General features: G+C 34.1%; 2 protein-coding genes across 2 annotated transcripts in view; one reads left to right on the top strand and one right to left on the bottom strand.

Moving 5' to 3' along the window:
* The window catches only part of LOC120627216 (A-kinase anchor protein 200-like), a 32,266-nt gene extending 18,515 nt beyond the window's left edge, over positions 1–13,751 (bottom strand). Inside the window, exons 1-4 of the mRNA XM_039895092.1 lie at positions 13,591–13,751; positions 7,274–7,454; positions 4,833–5,027; positions 4,235–4,357 (exon numbers count right to left, since the gene is read on the bottom strand). Coding sequence (XP_039751026.1) covers positions 4,235–4,357; positions 4,833–5,027; positions 7,274–7,441 — 486 coding nt within the window. The 5' untranslated portion in view covers positions 7,442–7,454; positions 13,591–13,751. The remainder of the gene's footprint in view (positions 1–4,234; positions 4,358–4,832; positions 5,028–7,273; positions 7,455–13,590) is intronic.
* A 1,087-nt stretch (positions 13,752–14,838) lies between these two features.
* LOC120627219 (transcription factor AP-4) lies at positions 14,839–22,113 on the top strand. The gene is made up of 3 exons (XM_039895094.1): positions 14,839–15,235; positions 16,276–16,438; positions 16,990–22,113. Exons 1-3 carry the CDS (start codon positions 15,147–15,149, stop codon positions 17,713–17,715), a joined length of 978 nt encoding a protein of 325 aa, XP_039751028.1. The 5' UTR covers positions 14,839–15,146; the 3' UTR covers positions 17,716–22,113.
* Positions 22,114–23,126: the final 1,013 nt, after the last annotated feature.

The raw sequence follows: 23,126 nt of genomic DNA, 5'->3' as shown, positions 1-23,126 counted from the left end.
TTACTCTACCTATTACGGTTAATGAAATATAGCTGACAGACATACAGACAAACAGAGGGACGGATATACAGATGAACTGAGGAGGCTCAGTAATATTAGTATCTCCTAGGCACCCTATAAGTACGGAATTCTTAAACGCTCCCTAACACTTAGTGTGTATTAACTTTATCACAAACACATTTGAAGCGTATGAAAATTTTAATTAAAAGTAAAACCATAATAGTGACTAGACGTGACTTTACTCATCTGTGTCAGTCAAGTTCGATGCAATATCTGAGTGCTTACCTTAGCAATACACTGGCTATTATTTGCGACAGCTCTGTATGCTGTATTTTTTTTGAATAATCAAACACCAATCAATCTCCTTTTAAATACGCTCTAGACGCTCGTTTCGCTCAGATACCGAAGCATCCTCAGCATATGATAACAGCAAGAACAAAATATTGTAAATGACAAATGGCAGCGTGCAGATTTGTCCGGTTGTCGGATTATACATCATCGTAAATGAATAAAATAACTCTTCATTGACACCATACTTTTTAAACAATGCGGAAGAAATGTATGCGGGTGACAGGGTTTTAAACAATCGTTATTATAAATTATAATAGTTATCTGGTATTCACATCGACTATCAATAAGGTTACCAAGAGCTATAAAGGTAGACCTTTTTAGGTACGCAATAACATTTTATTACTGGATGGTTTTCGTCTTCACTTACTTTTTAATCTTTGGAATAGAAGTTTTTAAATATTTTTAACAGTGTAATTTAAATAAAAAAGAGATTGTATACATTTATATACTATAATCCTATTTTATTTTTTTGAGCGTAAGCTTATCGGATTAACCATATTATAATACGCAGAATTTTAAAACTATAAGAAATATTTGAATGCTATAAATATGAACGCTTCATTAGAGCCTTCCTTACATAAGAATTGTGTTGTGGAATTATTTGCAAATCGATTATACTAATTCTCTTAACTCAAATTCAGATCTAACAGTAATCCTGTCACAATATTACTTGTGGCAAAGGATGTCTATTTTTAGACTTTAAGAGAGTTTTGTATTGGCACTATTGTCAGGCGCTTATTAGGTAGGTAGGTACGAAATATCCGGTTGTGTTTAGTGTGGATATAATTTTTAGACCGGTTGTATTTAAAGCAAAATATAATAACTAGCAATAATGGTTAAATATTAAGCGGAAAACAATTGGCTATTACAAATAAAGTCATTTCTGATAGTAATCGTCTCATGCCGGTATGCCGCGGCGCGGGTTACCGGTCGTCATCAATGAGTTAGTACCGGTAATGGCACGATACGTCGATATCGCCGGCAGACAATGTCGGCTCACGTTTGGTAAGCGCGGATATAGCACCACTTTGAATTATAATGCGCATTGTTCATCGCGGCGATCCGGCTCGGGTGCAATGCACTACGTCGCAATAGATTCTTGTCATAGAAATCGGTGGTTTTCCACCCGGCCAGCCGCAACCCACCCGCAAGGTTACATAAACACAAAGCCCATTTCTAATAATAATATTTTTATATGCCATGTGGTGACGGCAATGAGGACAGTTGTCACCAGCCCTCCTCTACCCCCGAGTGACGTACGTAAGGAACGTAACTACGAAGATCATCATTATCAACCTAGTACAGGGTCTCCTCCCAGAATGAAAATTGCTTAGGCTCTAATCCACTACGTTGACAAGTGCGAATTGGAAGACTTCACACACCTTTGAGGACATTAACTCACCATGCAGTTATGGTTACGTCAGTGGCGTGCACTGGGTTTCTTACCAGGGTATGCATACACCAGTAAAATTGCATAAAACGGCACAAATTCTCCTCCTATACGAGTTATATATCAATGTAATCAATGCACGCCACTGGGTTACGTTCACATACATATTATTTATCAAGTGATATTTAATTTAGACGACAAGCTAAGAGATGCGTGCCTGAGATTGATCTCGGTCTCCCAAGAGGAAATCTGAAATACTAGGCTATCACCGCTTCCTGAACTTGTAGCTCTCATAATTTAAAAAATAGTATAGGTATACATTGTAAATACCAGTTTTAAGAAAATCGCAAAAATCTTTCAACAAATCATCGTCTCTTGTGGAAGTATACATACAATGAATTGAATAAATTTCGTTATTAAATAACAGGGTGTACTTTAGGGGCCCTAATGGAATTCAAAACTGGGGTCCCGTTTGCTTTCAACGCCAGAATCGAAAAAATATCCTTTTTTGATAACATTATAGCGCTTTGAGTAGTCATCAGTCACGTTTTACGATTGTTTTGGCACCTTTTAGTTATAAAACCAAGTTAGCAGTTGATTTCACATCGCCTCAGTTTCTCCTAGCGGGGTCGATGACACGAATAATTAACCAAACAATTTTAAGATCCAATTGCGGCCATATGTTAACAAATGTAGTATAACATCAATGTATATCTTATCTTTACATAGTATAAAACAAAGTCACTCCTGCCGTCTGTACGCCTTTATCTTCTTAACTAGATATAGAACGGATTTTAATGCAGTTTAAGCAATCGATAGAGTGGTTCAAGAGGAAAGTATATAAGTATGAAGTAAACAAGCACATTATAGTAGAGAAATGCAAAGAATTCAAGGATTTCTAATATGATGCCGTAACAAACATATATTTATGCGCTTACATTACAAACGCGACGAAACCTTTCGAGATAGATGAAATAAATCTATTTCTACAGAATTGTATTATCAATCAATCCAAACTGCCCAACACCCCACAATGTGGATACTATTGTATCCACAATGCAACCGTGCGAAGCCGGGGCGGATCGCTAGTAAAGTATAAACAGAGTTAGCGGGACGAAAGTGGGCCAAGTCACTACACACAATAATGGATGGTCGGAGTCGCGAGGGCGCAGGCGAATGTACGGCGCATTGTGAAGTGACCGCGCTGATGGAATACGAATAAGATGTGGTACGAAGTAGAAAGTTATATTGATTATAACATGATTATCGCAACTCACTGCTTTGCCATGGTTAATGGTAATAAAATAGACCTTTCACTGTTTTCAGCTGCTTCTTATTGCGATATAAGAAGATTTTAAAAACTTGGTCCCTTTTTTAATCTCATTACTACCGATATAAAAAAGTAACTATAAATACTAATCGACACTGTTTACTATTAAGTGTTATAAATTGTGCTGCTGTACGTCAAATAGTTCTATACGCCATGTCTCAAGAATGTAAACTCATAGCGAAATTTTAGCAGGGACAGGTTGAGAGGCCCTGTTTGTTTTTAAATAAAAAAAAATTGATATTTGAACCGAATAGAGAACGTATTAAAACGTTTTCGAGTATGACTAGTGCTATTTCCCCCTTACAAATACCAACGGGCACATTTTTTGCAATGGTATACAGATGTAGGCACGATAGGATTCGGGGCTAATCTCGAAACTACTAATCATTGATGCCAATTTTGTTGTGCAAAAGTCTTAAAACTAATCTAAATTAGCATTTCTAAAATAGTTTTATGCGTTTCCACAAAGAACATAGTGGAAAGGATGGCATTACTCTCAAGACTTGCCAATTTAGTTTAGTTCAGAGATTTGCGATCTGTAGCGCCTTTGTATGGTCAATCTACTATTAGCCAAATATAGACTATTGGTTTCGCGATGATCCAATCCTATCATAATTTTATGTAAGCGTTGCGGTGTCATATCGTAGATCCTACAAAAAAAAATGTTTTAACACCGAAGCGAACCTAATTGAATTCAAATATTCTGAATACATTTTCTGAGTACAAGTTAAGAAATATTCTAAAATAGTCAATGTCAGTGAAAGTCAGACAGCCGGAGAGACATTCAACGTTAGATAATGTTTAAAATATAAGTTATTTTAATTTATTTTACGGTTTTTTTCGTCGATATAAAATAACTCCCTTATATTCTAATGTATCAAAATACTATTTGTTACGCATTTTTTAAAGATTATTTTCACTATAATGTATTCATTTTTAAATTACCTAATTTAATTTCGTCTACTTCGCACGTTTCACCAATATGAACCTTTACCTGAGTAAACAGGTTGGATGTGGTTGTATAGAATAATAATCGAGACCATCTCCTCTAATATATCAGTAAAATGTACACATCTCGTGAAGCTAACTTTCTAGACTGGATAAGTCGAGCGTTAATATTCTCGACCGTTTCGCAAGCTACACTAAGCTAGCCGTTTACTCACCTCCTCGGGCACTTTCTCCGGCTCTCCGTTCGTTTTGGGCTCTTCTTCCTTTTGTTTTTTCTCCTGTTTCGGTTTGTCCTTTCTACTAAAACTGATCGACCTCAGTGACCATTTCTTCTTGACCTGTGCAGGACGTGCAAGCTGTTACAATAAATCTACCAGCACGCATGCATGCGTTGACAATTTAGCGCGTTGCTTTGCTATACATGACGACGCGACGACTAATAAAATAGCATTGAACTAATTTTAAAGATTAATGTGAGGATAAAAATAAAAGCACGTGGCTACGAGCTGGACATAAATTAAAATCCATTAAATGCACGTTAAACTGAACCGTGAAGCAGAACGCGTTTCGTTTTAAGTTTAAACTGTATAATTGCCAATTCCACATAAATTGATTAATAACAAATTGCTGCGAGAATTACTAAAATAGGGGTTTTACATTACAATAAGTGCTTATATAAAACTAAGCTACTGTAAATTGCGATAAGTACTGGGAACTGATGCTTGTTATATTGTTTCAAATATTGATAAACTTGTACTAATGAAATATGACGTCAGCTTACACAATAGAATGTCAGTATATCTAAGTTGTTACCTTTTCCTTCTTGGGTTTTTTGGCGTCTTCTGGTGATGGCGTGGACTCTTCGTTTTCTGGCTTCTGCTCGCTATCACCATTCGTTATGACCGGAGATTCTTTTTCTTTCTCATCTTCCTGCTCTTTTCCTTCCTTTTCCGTGGTGGCATCCTTTTCATTCTCTGGTGTGCCGCTGTCTAATTCTTTTTCTTTCTCCTAGTACCATAAAAATTAATTCTTTTTACTTCTCTATGATTTTTATATAACTTAATTACGATGTTGATCTACAGTACGATATTTTAGGAGTTTTAATATATAATTAGACAAAGAGCAATACTAATAATACTATCCTAAGCCTTGTTAATATGCTACAGAGCTCTCTTCTCTAGTAGGAGAGGAATGAAATTTAATGTAAGGCAACATTTGTAATAATATTTTAGTCAGAATAAATTTACATGATCTATAATCCGCGGGGGTAGACAACACTAAATATTACCAAACGGTACTGGTAGCTGGGGTGGTAAGAATTTCTTGACATGAAAATCCAATAAGTAGCATTTTGGTCCGACGCGAGAATATAAACCCGTGAAGCTCTTGATTTGTTGCGAATTTGCACTACTACTAACTAGGCAATTGGCAGAGATGATAGTGACGTAACACGCCAGGAACAACGTAGTACTGCGTACACACTTTTGCTTCCCGAAAAAAGAAAAGAACTTCGCTCGTATCTTTACTATATCCCGAGTACAAGAGGATCCAATACCGATCAACATTCTTATTATTCTAATAACCTATTCAATATTAATATTCTTATTCACTTGTAAGTCATTGCAGAGCCTAAGATTCCTTTAATAAACAGGATACGATGACGCGTTTGACATATCTTCGTTAACATTCCCACATATTCTTAAATGGAAAGCACGACATTCCAACATGCTGCAATCTCGCTATACTCATTCCCGTACCAACTATCGTATACAAATATTATAACCGAATGTAATGTAAAGGACCCCTTATCTCGTTTATTTTTAGACATGATAACAAATTAAGCTATAATAAGTCTGACGGGCAAGTGTGACATTCGTATGCGGGTCCGTTATTGAACTATACAATTTCCAATTAAGGAGGTTTTTAGATACCAGGACTTGAACCCTCATGTTCCCGTAGAATAAATATTATGTTACAAGTTACGACCCACGAAACTTTATTTTAGGATTTTATTGGTCTATTAAGAAAATATATGACACAGTAATTAAAGCATGTTTCAAACAGTTCAAAATAAAAATGATATTTTTGTTTTGTATTTTTCGTTACAGAACAGTTTATAAGCTAGGTTCGGTTCGGTAGGCTCAGTTTTTTTAATAAAGGGCAATTAGGTAACGAAATCTTAATTTATAAGTAGTCGGCGGGTATTCTATTGAGAACTAATTATATAAAGATACTAACTGAAAATAAAGTTAAGACCATTGTTAACGTGTGTTTCACATCTATACCGTAAAAAGGAACAAGCAGCTCAATCAAATTATCTATTTCTGAGGAATTATTTGATGTCACCTTTAGTGAATATTTTTCTCAGTTAAATTATCTAACTATATAAAAAAAAACCTATTCGCTCATAATGCGATCTAATAAAAAGGCCGTACTGTCCTGCTAACTTATTGTAATAATCGCTTTTGCGATTTCCGAGCAGTACCTAGCGTTCGTTTTAAACATCGACAACCAATTTATACAAGAACTAAGTAATAACTTAAGTTACGTAAACCCTAAATGCAATCACCCACCCGCATGCCATGGTGATAGTTGGCATATCATTGCATGTAAAGAGCGTAGGATATAATGCGAAATTGGTATTGTCGTCACGGAAGTTAGCTGCGAGTGTAGCAACTGTATTTCCTGCCACATATTACTTGAGCACCTTCAAGGCAAGAATGAATAGACATTTTCTAGGCAAGTGTGCTCGAACCTAGACCTCATCATTGCTTTCTAACAGGCATGTTTATCGTCGTGGATTGGCCTGTCGTTAATGAAATAAAAAAGCTTCGCGCAGGTAGTCAACTATACTGTCCCGCTGATACCGAATGGCTGAATTCTGCGCATCGAAACGCACGAAGTTCTAGTAGTCATAGTTTTCAAGGCACTCAATCCCCTATCCATCCATCGGTAGCCGCAGCTATGTTCCTTGCCTTTTCAGTCTCGCAACTCACTAAGCCATTTCGGAACTGTTGCTCTTCTACAGATCCCACTCACGTGGAGACACACCGACGATAGCCTATACTTTACCTTTATTATCACGCTCAAATTTAACGATCCTATTTCGCAGCCATAATGAATTACTGGCAACACGCTCTGTGTAATTAACCAACACTGCTCGGAGAGTTGATAATGCTGCGGAAGAGGATCACTGTTGGATTTTGAAAAATGTCTCCGGCCCATGCTAGCCGTGCTGGAGGGAGTTCACTTACCGATGTCTCGTGGATGTGCGCGTCGCCGTTTAGTTGCGGCTTGAGTGCGTCGGCGTCGGCGAGCTGTTCCACGCGGCCTTCGCCACCCGCGCCAGCAGCCACCTCGCCCGCGCTCTCCGCCTCCTTGCCGCTTATGTCCACCGAGCGCTTGCTCTGCTTAGCACCCATACTCGCTTCTAGCCTGATCATAATGCATTAAACTATTAAGCATGTTTAACGACGACCATCACTTGTATAGCCTATCAATGTTCCAAAGCACGGAAAAGGCCTATTTTATGAAAAATATTCGTACAAGTACGCACAAGTTCGTACAACGCTTTCCTATCTCCTCGCTGTAGTGATAATTTCTTGATAAAAACCCCAATACCTAACCATTTGTGGAATAGGATCCTGTACCACACACCCAATCAAAAGAGGCTGTCTATATCTGTATTAAATGATTATATTTCTTTTTCTAGAACCATACTTCCATCGTTGGTATTTTCTCGTTTTGTGAAACCCGGGCTGGGTTTCACAAAATGCAGTCTCAGAGTTTAAAAACTTAGCACTGAAGCATACAGTAGGTCAAATCTTGACTTAAGGTCCTCCAAATTAAATGACAAATATATTCAAGTATACGCTAAAGTGGATGTAAGTAACTTGAGTGTATCTGAAAACTTAAACTAAGGCTACATATGTCAGGGCGGAACTAGCCGTAACCGATAGAATAATATGTGAGACATCGATTACTGTTACGTTCCACCATGAGCACGTGTCTGTCTTAGCACTAAGGACGGATGTAAGGTCCGCAATGTCATGGAGAGAATGCCGTTATTGTCCAAACGGAATGTTATAGATACATAAACTGTATCCAGTATGCTTTTGCTAACTTGCCAAGACAAAAGTTCATTTATCGAAAAACTATCATTTCTTATTAACACAATAGTTATTTAGTACTTAAATAAAGTGTCCTAACATTACGCAAGTATCCCACTAAACTTTTTGCCGATGGGACTTCTGAAACCAAACTTGCTTTCAAACAAACTTCAATGCAGTCTCCTAGTAAAATTTGTTGTTAGCAAGGAAATGATTCTTTAGATTAAGATCGAATCGACTGTACTCGTATAGGAGAAAGACATTTTCATCTTACAGCCCAACTTGGTCACAAATCTTGAAACACTCAATTAACCAATCACAGTGATGATCATCACAAGTTACGCAATCGAACCACAGAACGATTGTCTGAGTAGCTCACACTACACTGTACTGTGTAGCACTGTTGTAATAAGACCGGAACAACCCTCATTTCCAGCTAACTAAAATACATTTTTCAACTACAGGACATCAAGCGCTTATCGTATGTTCCAATGCGGAGCAATATTAAACCATTTTATTCCGAAACTACTGGTCTGAATATTAACCTAGTTAGTAGTACATCCTTCAGAGAAATATTTATTTTAAATCTATAGATATCGATTTCTTACTTTTATTATTGCAAAACATCTGAGACATATCGAATGGATTTGAATATTGTGCAATAGATGCATACTAAGTACTATTAAATCTAGCTCGATCTACCAACCTACCTTAACCCAACCGCAATAATGTACGTACCTATAAATAAATAGTATGAAATCAAGTAGATTTCTATTTTCCTCAGTTGTATAAAAAGGTTGCAAAGTCACCGTTTTTCTCGTAAAAACGCGTAAGCAAAAGTACTTTAGCGCTTAAGGCGTTATTCATCAACATTGTCAACCCATTACCCGCCCACTACAGGGCACGGACCAGCAGTGGACCTCTGTCGGTTGATATGATGATGATGATGGCCATAGTCCACCCCACAATCGCGGATTGGTAGACTTCACATGCCTTTGAGCTTACTCACGATGTTTTCCTTCAACGTGCACCGTTAAAGAAAGTTATATTTTAATTGCTTAAATTAAAAGCGCATATAACTCCTAATAATAATATTTAGAAGTGCGGGCCGGGGATCCACCCGAAATAAAGGCCGAAATTTTAACCATTAGGCTATGCCCAGTACAAAACAAGTCGATATCACAGCCATGCGTTTTACAAAACTTCTCGCACCCCGAATGTATTAGTTATCGATCAAAACCTTTACGACAGAAGATAGGTATATAGACGGCATCCGTGGCGCAGTGCGCTGTGTTCTTATAAGTAGGAGTTTGAACCCGGGTAGTGGCGCAATTTGAGCATTAATGATTTTAGATCTTTTTTAGGACTGGGTTGCTGCCAGATTAATCTTTGTTCATATCCCCTATAAAAGCAAACTATAAAACTGTAAAAGAGACCCCTTTCATGCATAATCATGTCATGGCAACAATTAATTGAAAATAATCTTGGCGATATTAATAATAATGTGCAGTCAAAAGCAAAAAGGCTAATTAATGAGCCTGCTTACAGAAGCGTGAATAGGTCAGGGTGCTGGGAACCAGCTAGAAATAAATGTTAACGATCAAAATAGTATCAAGATGCACCGGTGCCGCTATTTCTACTGCATGTTTCTATTCACGGTTTCTCTCCCACTAGACGCGACTGCACGTTGCACTATTGTTCCTAGAGTCATAATTTAGCAAACGTAACTTAACAATAACAAATTAGGTACCCATATACAAGTAAACAGTTGAAATGCTGCATTATAAATATCTTTACCTATCTACAATATCGGCTGTCGTGTCGCGTCTGTATCTATCTACACGCCTTTATCTGTACACAAAGAATCGATTCAGACAATATTCAAACCAGACAACGCGGGCCGGCAGCAGAAAGAATGATGATTTTAAATCAAAATAATACTTTTTATCCCATTTAGGTATATTTGGTCCAGAAAAAGATTTAATTTTTTTTACATGGATTGCTGGACTAAAAGTACTAGATAAAAATTTCATATTCATTTTTGTGTTAGACAATAGTATACCTAGCTCTTGCAAAAACAAAATTGGGATCTTGGTTACATAAATTGGAACAAACAGTTAATGTGACCAAAGCAACGATTTATGAGATGAAGTTAATTTTTTAACAGAAAAATAGGAAGTACCTACCCAATAATTTTTCTCAAATGAAAATGATTACTTCCAAGAAACTTATTATTATTTACGTTTTTGCACTATTTATGTATTCAAATGTACGTATCTACTATCTACGTATTTCATTGTAGTAGTAGGTAGTTACTTAGTCTGACCATAAAAATAAAAGTGGGCGAAACTTGCGTAAATTTCAAAACAAGCGACCGTAAAAAAATAGTAACGTTTGTAAAAGTAACAGACAGTAGGTACATCGGCAGACTATGTAAAGCATGATACAAAGTTATGTACTTTACAAATTGATTCACAGAGCGGGTTGAACGACCTTCCTCTTCTCCCTCCACTCGACTTTTTAGGCACTGTCATCCCGAATCTATCGTCGTCGTTGTAACAATGGGGCGCACTTAGGGCAATGCTAGTTCTGGTTTATTTAACTTCACGTTGCTGTACGATGACCTTGACTTCATCGTGTTCAAGGTTAACGCCTCGACATCCAGTTAATTTGTTACTAGTTTTGAAACGATATACTCGAAACAGTCAATGGTAAAATATAATATGCCGCCCAATAATTTTGAATGTTTCCAAAAGGGGAGAATCGTAATTGGACGCATTTTTGAAACTTTCCAACTTTTGCTATTCCGTAAAGATCAATGATGAAGTTACCTGCTTAAAAATCAAAATCTTTATTTTTTGCAAATACTGCATCAATTAATTCTTTCCATAACAAGAAATCAGATTTAAAGACAAACAGCGTGCAGGTGACTTTTCTCTAGATCTAAAGGCAACCTTGTTAGGTTACAGTACTTGGAAAATGAAAATTATATATATAATAGCATACGCTTACTTATATTTATAAATGATTATATTAATAAAGGATTTTTCAGATATTCCAAACTAATATGACATCCTTACTAATATTATAATTGTGAATGTAAGTTTGTTTGTTACGCTTTCACCCAAATACTACTTACCCAATCATCATGAAACTGTGTACACATATTTTTGGAAGTGTTAGAAGTAATATAGGATACTTTTTATCCCGATATTAAGCTTGGTTCCTTTGGGAGAGGGGATAAAAGTGTTTTGACTTTTTACACCATAACGCTGACAAATTATAACCAATTTAAATAATATTTTTGTACTATAGAGGTTATAATATGTGTTTAATTTTACCCAAACTTTGTGTAGATTTGATGAATGTGGTTGGAGATCGAGGACAGAACTACTCAGCGGACAGCAGCAAACCCTTTATTTAAGGCTTAGCTATACTGAATTTTTAAATTTTTTTAGAACTTAAAACTAAATTGAATGCCAAATCAAAAAACAAAATCAAACACAAACGAAGTCGCGGGAAACAGCTAGTTAATTATATTTAACACACTGATAAAGAACAAGATACTAAAGTTCAGAAGTGAAATTAAAACAAAAGAATTTTGAATAAAATTAGAGTCCTTTATCTTAACTACTTGGTTTCATCCATTAAACAATAAGCATATTCAGTGATAGATAATTGAATGCCATTTTAACAAATGAATGGTGCCAATGATGTCAAAAATATTGTCATTAATTGGTGCTAATAGTTGTAATCCTCTAAATTAAATTGACAAGTCTAAAAATAGCCCTATCCTTCCCACAAAGGAAAGGGGCCCTCCCTAATTTCACAGACTTGTCAATTTAGTTTAGTTGGTACCAGAGATTAGGCACCACTGGATGGCTGCATTTTAAATTTAAATAATGCAAATTAAAGCAATGAAGCTTGATAAAAATAATGGATAAAATTAATGCTAATTTCTGAAAAATGTTATATTCCAATTCAGCATGCTCTCCTGACATATGGATTTGCTCTGCTTACACAAGTAACCTTGTAAATCGTTTTTCACGCATTCACTCCAATCACCTATATATATTATGAACCTGAATAACATTAAAGCCTATTGCAACATAAACCTATTAATTGGCAGAGTTGCTGTTTCACTTGTGTATGTATAGAGTTTATTAAAAATATGAATCAGCATAAAAGTCACAATAAATAAATCATTCTATTTATTTAAATTAATAAGCTGATGAATCACACAAATTACTCTTGGTTTATTTACTCTAGCTTACAAGTGTACTTTACTTTTAGAGTATGCTTAAATACACTTTCTTACACAATGTTTACAAAACTAATACCAGTCATGCATTCATAGCCATGATCATGCCTAAAATACTTTTTATTTTATGGTGGTATAACCAACCTAAAGTCTGATTTTTCTTATTGCAGGCAGCATCAGTTATATTGAAATGTAGATTTAGAGTGCTTGTAATATATGTCAATATACACCCTTTTAAACTAAAACACAAAGAACAATACCTTTTAATAAAATTACTTTTCTTTTTAATTTATAAATACTACTGTATTTATGCCTTCATTGTATAGTTTCTGATATTTTTAGCAAGGTACTTAATATAAACTGATGCAATATTATCTCTTTTTTGTTTCATTAATTATTTTACAACCCTCTACAATAAATCTGAACATTATAATAATATTGAATAAAGTAACAATTTTCTTAAATCAAATATAGCAAAGATATTATTTTATATGATATAAGCAACAAATTATGATTTGTAATAAAAATATTAAACATTCAATGACAACCATTTTCTCAAACTCTTAAAAATCGATACACAATTTAATCAATTACATTAAAATCTATAAGCATATGAAGACAGGGCAAGCAGGGCATTAAAACCTTTTTCAGCGATACCTTTTAATCCAATTTTCATTGTCTCGTTTCAAGTGATTACAACGAAGGACAATGAAGTGTAATTAACTATAAACGAAAATCGTAACAGCAAAAACCTTTGTTTAGTGAGTGCACCGGTTCAGTTACGATGATTCATCGTTCAATACGATTAGTGAATGCATACGACTGGGTTTCCCGGAATAAAGGCTTTGGTCTAAAGTTACAGTATTGATCTGAAAATCCTTTGAAAACCCAGGTAATAAATGTGATGACAGTTGAATAGCATTTCATCCGTACATTTGAAATGAAATGAAATGATACGTTAAAATTTAGAATACCTCCATTTTAAAAATACTTTACAAGAAAATAAATGAAAATGTACATATAAAATAACTGTTTTTTTTTTTTACTATGCCATTGTATTTAAATGTACGAGTAACCAAATTATTACCGATTATTATTTTTAAAACCAACGATACACACAGCCGGCACTTAAGGCGTTAGGAATCACATCGGATATCATAGACATAATTATGAGAAAAACTTATATTACTTTTAATCTTACCTTATAGCTTTTTAAATCCGAACAGTGTAGGCAAAGAATTTACACTAAAATTATGAATTTTTCACTTCCAGCAAACACAGCCGAACACAATATGGCGACAAGGCAAAATCTCCACCCACCGAGAACAAATTCAAAATTGAAACTCTTTGTGATTGGTCGACAGAATCGAGACGCTTCTTGTGCCAACATAATCTGTCATACCAACCATAAAATAATAATAAAGACACCAGAGACTAGAGTAAGAAGGAAGATACGTTCAATTTTAAAATGCAAGCTTATACAACACCTTGGATTAATTTAGAATACGCATAAAAACACTACAGCAACACCCTTTTGTAGAGTTTTCGCCTCCTGCAGGAGTCAAAAATGCGTTGTGGGATTTGCAGCATTTGTTTTCGAAAATAACAGTCGAACTTCATAAGAGCCGGATTATTAAATGTAATGTTAATGTTTGTATCCTCATTTTTACTTTATTGAGGATCCATTGCAACCAGATGAAGCAAACCGGCATTAGGTAACGAAATTTTTTATGGTTTCATTGCCGTCATTTTTCAAATACAAACAACAACAAACCACAACATAAAGTAACTTTGCTCACAATTACCCACATATAAAATTTGGGATAGGTTAATGTCAGATTATTGTATGTTTTATACTAAGAACAATGAATAATAAAGTTTTATACGTAGACTGAGGTTATACGAAGATGACGTCTTGTTGTCAACTCGTTGGAAACTTTCTACAGCCGACGCTTACAAAACTTCAAAATACGAGTGAAACTTTAATGTGTGATACTCGCTACTTTAATCGTTGCCCAAAGAGAATGTTATAACTACGTTTTACGCTCAGCTGCTTGATTTACTACATTTACCAAGAGTTGTGTTGGCCACCTCTAATCCCCAGCGAATAGATGAAAGATGTGGATGAGTCGCTATCAAATTATACGCTAAAAATTGTTGAAAAGTATGTGAAACAGGCAGCTGGTTTCGCATTTGTAACTTGCTTGCAGCTGAGGATTGCAATTTGCAATGACATAAAAGAAAAAAGTGTTGGATAATAAAACAAATACCTCCCATTAGTATACTAAAAAGGTAATAAAAATGTAACAATTAATTTCAAAACCTGCAGATATAATATTATAAATTATTATTATATTATTTGCCATAACAATAAAATATCAATGTTGGGAAAATTACATAATCTATGGCTCTCTATTGTTAATTGCTGATTGGTGTCTATGGACAAATGCATCGATATGTCGCGTTTCTCATGTTGCCCTTGACTCCTTCCATAAAATTACTGTTTTTAAAAAGTTTTCTTTTATTATAGAGAACATTTTATTACATGGAGTATATTCAATTGTTATAAGTGTTTTTTAATGTGATATGAGTGTGTTAAGTTGTGGTGAAGTGTAAAATTCGTGTAGCGTCACCTGACTGGACTCATTGTCATTTCCCGCCATTGTGGCTTTGCTAAAACTAATTTCGATTTTTCATAACAAATCAAAAATCATTTAGATGTGGATTTAATTATTTGCGTTGTTTTGTGCCTGAGTAATGTCATTACACGGTAATGACGTTTGTTTACTAGAAATAGAAGACTACAACTTGTACGAAGAAGAAGCATCTGATCACGCTAATTCAAGGTAGGTGTAACCGGCGTGGTTATAGATTTTGCAACAATAGTAGCTTATTTGACGATAATATTCATGAATAATGACAGTTTATTTCATAACAACACAAATTTCAATGTTTGTATCAAGCACATATGACTAAGTGACCATATGAGTTCTCTCCCGCCCTGTGCCGGTCCATAGTCAGCTGTTGGGCCGCCATGTTTGGACGAATCGAATAGGCGTAATAAGCGCTATCACACGCGTATCAAATAAAACATACTGCATATTGTGTTCAATATGATCTGTCAACATGGTGAAATTTAATGTTGTCATGCTATAATGCGTGTAAACGTACATATTAAGCCTCTAAATGAATGTATATTGTATATTAAATCATATAAAATAAACACATATGTACATAAGTTGGTATATGTCATGGTACACAGTAACAGATTTAAATAGGTTAATTTTATTCAATAATAATGATGCTTTTTTAAAATAGTAATATTATTTACTGTCTGAATATAATATAAGTTCTCTTATACTAAAAATAAAAGTTTTGTTTTAAAAATGGTGGAGTTTCTAATATTTTCTAGTAACTAGAAAAAGTCAAACCTCAGAATAAGAAACCATTATTGTATAAAATAACTATGGCACACAACACACATGACTGTTATTGTCAATATAAGTATCGCCACATTAATGAAAATGAAAAAAATGAAAGAACATTTATTAACAATTTACACATTCTATGTATCTGATGATACCCACACTAGGTATTCCTGTTTCATGGGTGCCTATTCACAATATATTGAAATACATAATATTGATCAATACTTCCACTTTTCAAGATATCTCGCTCAAACACAATTTTATATACATGGGGGGACTAGGGGAATGCTAACTAACATATAATTAAAAAAGAATTACGTCATCCAATAATCCATAAGTCCAATAATTACTTTAAGGCAACTTTTTTACTTATTTTGTATGCAATATAAGATAAATCAATCACACTCAGTAGTGTCTATGTTTAAACAAATTATGGAGAGTTAACACTGTATTTTCAGAGGGGACAAATTGACAACAGGAACCAAAACTATGGAAGCAGAGAAGCGAATTCGGCGAGAAATTGCTAACAGCAATGAAAGAAGACGAATGCAGAGTATCAATGCAGGCTTCCAAGCTTTGCGCACCCTACTGCCGCGTCATGAAGGAGAAAAACTTAGTAAAGTAAGACTATTTCATAATTTAACTTATATTGGCACAATAACAAGTGAAAATAGAGGTTTACGTATGGTAATAAAGTATCTATCTTTTGTTTCTATCTTTCAAACAATATCAACTACAATTTGATTTTATGTACAAAAATATTGAATCATCTATGATGATAATCTTTAAGGCTATCCGTCCCACATCATCAACAATTCTTAAACATCCTTCCAGTCCCATCCCTCATAGGAGTCACTGTTGTGGACTATGGACCCAACACACAAATCCAATGTTGGTTAGTGGTTTTTATGACCCATCATAAGTTAGTAAGATTGACAACTTAAAATGCTCTCCAAGGAATGGGTTATCAGTTCCTGATATCATTACTATAGTGGGAGAATAATCAATCAGTCTCAAACCCATATTATAGATTGAGAGCTGGCCTCTATTCTTTAAGTCCCTCTCTCCTATGAGAGAGAAAGCCTGTGTTCTTTCTGTGACACTGCCTTATATTTATAAGAGCATATATTTGTTGACTTGCATGTTTAACAATTTCTGTTTATTATTTATAGGCTGCCATACTGCAACAAACAGCAGAATATATCTACTCACTAGAACAGGAAAAAACAAGACTTTTATCTCAGAATTGTCAACTGAAGAGGTTGCTGAATCAACATGAGGGAGGAGACATACCCCTTAAGAAAAGAAAAAGTGAAATCATCACTCATGTTCCCTCCATTATTCCCGATTCTACTGATGATACTGTAACAAACTCAAGGTCTCCAGAACCTGTACCAGTTATAACAGTCTCAGGAGTCACACAGAAGAAGGATTGTGAAAATGGAGAACTACGGGCGCAGCTTGAACGTGAGAGGCAAATGCGCCGCTTGCTTGAAGACCGTCTCACTAGCATGGAAACACAAATAACACACACAGTTGTACATTACGAAGAAACAGATACAGGTGACTGTAAAATGGAGAAAGAACAAGTGGAAGAACCTCCAGTACCAGAACCTGAAAGACCTGCTGTGTCAGCCCCTTTACTGGAAGCTGCTATCAAAGCAGAGCCACGTGTGGAAGTAGAAGTTCTTCCTGATGCTGCCCACGATGCCCCTTCACGATTGTATCTCCCTAGCACAAGCCGCCAGAATTTAGAGACTATTGTAGAGGCAATTCGACACTTGGAGGGTGATCATCTGTTTGGAGAGGTGGGTACTGATGCTCCTCTAGCATTGACAAAAAAAGTAGAGCGTGCACCGCCTCAGCGACCAGGAGTTATAGTAGTGAAGCATTCGTGATTGCATTAAACTAGTCTTGGACTTTCAACTCGTTAAATCGATTCTATTTGAAGAGACCTCACCCTCCTCGAATATTTTTTAGTTGTATAAAATGTCTTTTCCAAAGTGACAAATCGATAAGTCTGTGTTTTGGTTATAATGCTTTGAAGTTAAGTTGAGTGAGAGATTAATGTTTGATGCATGAAGTGACGTAAGTCGATTGGCGCTGTGCTTAGTTTAGTCTCAAATTAATTATGTTAAACAATTATTATTGATTTACTCAGGTATATTACAGTTATGAATTGATCAACGATTGACTGATTTTGATAAGAATAGGTGAAAATGTCTTGTACCTAATACATGCCGCGTGCCAATATAATTTCCTTTAAAGTCATTTACAGATTTAGTTTCTTCATATAATAAATACATTTTTGTCTTGTGATAGTCAATGTTCTTTGGAATGGAATGTAAGGAGCAATAATGCTTAGTTTGATGTTGAAGAGGTTGATAGTAGTGAAACAGCAATAATTAAGGAATACCTAATTATTTTGAATAAATTAATTAATAAGCTAGATATTACTATATGTGGGCATGCGGCTATTATACAAGCTGTTATTTTAAGTGTACAGGGGGGCCGCAAATCTTTTTAACTATTAGAGAAAGAGAAATTTTGTTCTATGAAAACATACTGTCAGAGCAAAGTAAAATGCATTTAGAGATTTTCCAGTTATCCTATGCACAGGTCAAGTCAAGTTAGTCAGGTTCGTGTTCAATTTCCAACCACTATATGTATATATTTAGTGACTTAGTTCATCAGTATCATGACCATAGTTCTTAGACATAATTTCTCTAAAGCTAATATTTTTGAAATTTTGGCTCATTGACACTTCCCAAAATAAGAACATACTGTACATATAATTTCTTTATATTTTCATTTATGCTAGTTGTTTCTCAACCTATATTTGTCAGCAAATAGTAATAATTTTACTGTTTATACCCTGACAGCTTCTTTTCACCTACTTTTAGTGTAAAGAGTGACACCTGATGGTAGAAAAAATACTTTTTTATATTAAAAACTCCCACATATGTTAATGAACAATGCATTACCTAATATCTTCTAATCCAGTGTAGTATATTGTTAAAAATTCCAGTGATTTTATAATTGATATTGGTAAGTTAATGTTAGTGGCAATTGATATATCTTTAGTAATGCATTCCAAGTGATTCTGTTTTTCAGAATGTGTGCGTACTCTCATGACTTTGACTTTGTATCAATCAAGGCTTTGAGGGATATGAAGCTCTGACCACAATTAAAGGATTGAAAATGTGATAGAGAAATTAAAGAAATTATGAATAAGTTATTTTATGAAAATTAATTAACATGCAAATATTCTGTTTGTTTGCGTTATTCACACAGTAGGTACCTATTTAATAGTAAAGAACACTGACAACGTAAATATGAATGTCATACTTCAGTATTTTTCCCCCACTGCATGAAAATCAAATGAAATTATTCTGTACAACATAAATCAGAAGATTGTTAGGTAATACTTTCCTATATGGAGTTAATCGCGAGAGTTGCACGCAAGTCTTAATTTTTAGTACTGAACATTTTTTCAAAATATCGTGTTGTCTAATATTATGAAACTGCAGAGTTGGTATATGTATGTTTAAACATGCCTTCCAGTTCCAAAACAGTGGAATATGAAAAATATTTTTTTGAGTTCATATAGCCCTTTTATTGAAGAAGGTTATGTTAAATCGTGAAGCACAGAGAGGTTTTGTTATGTGTTGCGTGTATCTCCTGTTGATCATGCAGTAGTCTGTGACCAACTTATGATTTGTAACAGTATATGATAGAATTTGTTAAATATAAATATTGCTGATTTTAATCATAATTGAATATTCTGACTTGGTTTAATAGTTAGCCATGTTAATAGAATAATTGTAAAAAAAATTAACAAAATTCATTTTGACTTAATCTAAAGGGAATCAAATGCAAATGAGATGCGACATTTGATCAAGTTGAATGCTATATGCAAAAAATGTTTAATGTAAACAGCTTTGTAGGCAGGCCTATGCTGTTTCAGAATCTTCAAAATGAAGACAAAAACTAGGATTCAAATATCAAGTATAGCCTAATATAATGATAATGAACCAATCATCATCAATAAATACATCTTAGATTGATGTGAAAAGCGTTTTTATAGTTTTACTTTACTAGATGTAGAGATTGTCAGTTTCCCAGCTCACAACTTGGTGTATAAAGTGATTTTATTGTTTGCTTAATTGTGCTGACCCTTTTTGTTAAAAGATTAACCAGCAGTGCTTTTTTGTTAATATCTTCTTAAGTTTGAATGTATTTTAAGTTAGACTCAGTAACAGAGTGATGTACAATGTATTGTATAAAATAGTGCCGTGATCCTGCGTAAAGGGTCATATGAATTTATTAAGACTGATCATTAATTCATTATTAAGTTACGCTAGTTCGAGCCACAATATTGGTCGTAATTGTGTGTTTGTGTGCGTTTTAATTATGTAGTTATTTATATGTGTGTATGATATTGTGATACTGGTGTATATTAGACAATTGACTGACAGTTTTATGTGAGATTCATTTATTTAACATCTAGCAATAACTGAGTCAATCCTGATAGTAAACAAATTAAATGTTAAATTATATGTAGAATCTCCCTAACTCTGTTAGTTCTATGACATAAGCTATACGTTTATGACTGTTGTATGTAATTTATTTTTGCATTTGTGTTTCTAACATAATACTACCTAGGAACCTCAACAAGTTTATAATAATAATATTTAATTGCAGAGTTCACTTCTTCGTACGGTAATTTGTTTTGTATACAATAGTATATTTTAATTAAACATTATATCAACTTTATTTTGACATTTATAATTGCATTCATAGTTTTAGTAATGAACTTTATGATATACGCTGTTGCAAAAAAAATCCGTAAATGATCATATTATTTTAATTCATATTCAAACAAGATATAACTTTACAACTTTTGGTAGGGTACATTTGTCTCTAAAAGATTCAGTGAAGAAGTGTTACGGTGTAATGCCTGTAGAAACCGATTAGGCGGTATGACTACCATACTCCATAACACGGGTTACAATCTTAGGTTGCATCATTACTTACCACCAGGTAATACCTATTGACATTGAATAAAGCTATGAAGTTGTTTGATTCAATTTCTATCTAAAAATCTTTTCAATTCAGTATTCTACAACAATTTTTATACAAAAATATTAGTTTTGTATAAATGCCAGTAACGTTTTTCAGATTTAAAACACTTTTTTTTAAAGATATTAATCAATTTTAAAAGAATGATGTGATCGGATTTATTGCAACACTATTATTTTACTTACATGGTTTAATATAATTTTTAAATAAAATCCAATTATATATTATTTCTTTTTTTATTTAAAATATTGTGATAAAATTAGTGGAGAACTCTGCTGTTAAATACTGATGATGACGTTTGGAACTGAATTCACACTCTGTTTCTGAGTCCATAGCTGTAAGGAGTTGTCTGCCTCCCGCCTTTTATATTATGTCAGTATAGGATAAAACGATGTAACATAACGGACTTGGTTATACTATTAGTGTAGTCAAAAGTATCTAGGTAATAAGAGATTTTAAGTCAAAGAAAGCAAGTTAAATTGTTTAAAATGTGTTATTATTTATGTCTTAAAGTATTAAAATGGTTATTTCTTATTAATTAGTTTGTAAATGATAATCACCAGTATATTCATTACAGCTTTCTTTCAAATGTCTCTAAAACCAATAAAGCAGCATTTTATCATATAAGCATAAGTATTTTAAAATACCATTTGAAAATATATTATGGTAATATCGGAATTTCTTTGAATTAGCAATGTTTTATTGGATTTATAGTCAATGATAATATCTTACTACCATTTTCTACACTCTATCTCATTTATTAATTTTATGTTAGTATGGTATGGATATAATCACAAAAATTTAATCAAGAATTCATACAATTTGCTCTGCATTTTTATATTAGTTTTTTAAAGTAAAATTATTTTAAGAAGCTCAAATTCAGTTGATGAGTCTATTAACTTAGGGATGGGGTGAAAATACATTATTAGTGTACAGTTTATAATCGAAAACCACCTGCTTTTTTACCATAAACAAACTTTGTAAGTAGTTATAGGCGATTCGCGAACGATATCTTCACCTCATTCCTAACAGACTCCAGTTCCTATATATTATAGATAGTTATGGTAAAATAATTTTTACAGCTCGTAATTAGGATAATAATGATAAAGTGTAGAAAACGATGTTTCCTTTTATATAAAGTTGGTAAATATTGTCTCTGATTTTAATTGTACCACATTTGAACTACATTTATGAATATTTATAAAATATTGATATTTAAGCGTTTTATTTTTACTTCCCTTTACAGTTACAGCTTAAAATAAAATACCTTAAGCCCAGTGTCGAGAGCTTTAGAGGCCTGAAACAATCCTGATACTGAACTGACAAGGAAAAATAATCTAATTTGAAGAGCGAGTTATATAGGTTTCAATTAACTTTATGATCTCAATCAATCAAAAAAAGATATCTATCTTTTTTTCTAAAACTTAAACGCGCATTTTGATGAGTACGTCTGCCTCCAAATACGCGATACTAGCGACGACTAGTTAAAGTATTAGATAACTCTCTTCGTTGAATGATGGCGTCCTTTCCACACTTGCATGAGCCTGTGATACATGGAATACTGAAAATGCCCTCTACTTACGTTCAAAACTATTTGACAACATGTTGAGTTGCCACGTCAGCATCGGCAGTAGTTTTACTCTTAAAAATAACTAGGTGCTCAAAGTAAATTTAATATACGATATCGCGAGGTGTGGAAAAAAGGAAAGTAAGTATATCTTGTGTTAATATTCTCAATACTCAAAATATGATCTTAAGGTACATACGTTGAATTCCTCCTCGTTACATTGTCAAATCGAATTTAAATTTTATAAATAATAAAATAAATATACTACAATAATACACACTTCGCCATCTAGCCCGAAATTAAGCGTAGCTTACTTTATGGGAACTAAGATGACTAATGAATATTTTTATGAATAATATACATGTAACTTAACTGGGTGTTAAACACTGAAAAACATTCATTTTCATCACAAACATTTTCCAGTTATGGGAATCGAACCCACGGCCTTGGACTCAGAAAGCAGAGTCGCTGCCTATTGAGCCAATCTGCCGTCAAAGATTTTATAGGTATACTACAACGGCTAGCTAACGTACAAGTTCTGCCCCAATATAGGTACCTCAACGACCTACCGCGTCGCACAGTCTTACCGCGTTATAACTTCGGGTCGTAAATCCTATAACCCCTAAAATCCTATAACGATCACGTTTTATGGATTTCAGG

Source organism: Pararge aegeria, chromosome 11 (genome assembly GCF_905163445.1).
Source record: "Pararge aegeria chromosome 11, ilParAegt1.1, whole genome shotgun sequence".
NCBI classification, from domain to species: Eukaryota; Metazoa; Arthropoda; class Insecta; order Lepidoptera; family Nymphalidae; genus Pararge; species Pararge aegeria.
The sequence above is the reverse complement of the archived record's forward strand: the minus strand, read 5'-3'. Positions and strand labels throughout refer to the sequence as shown.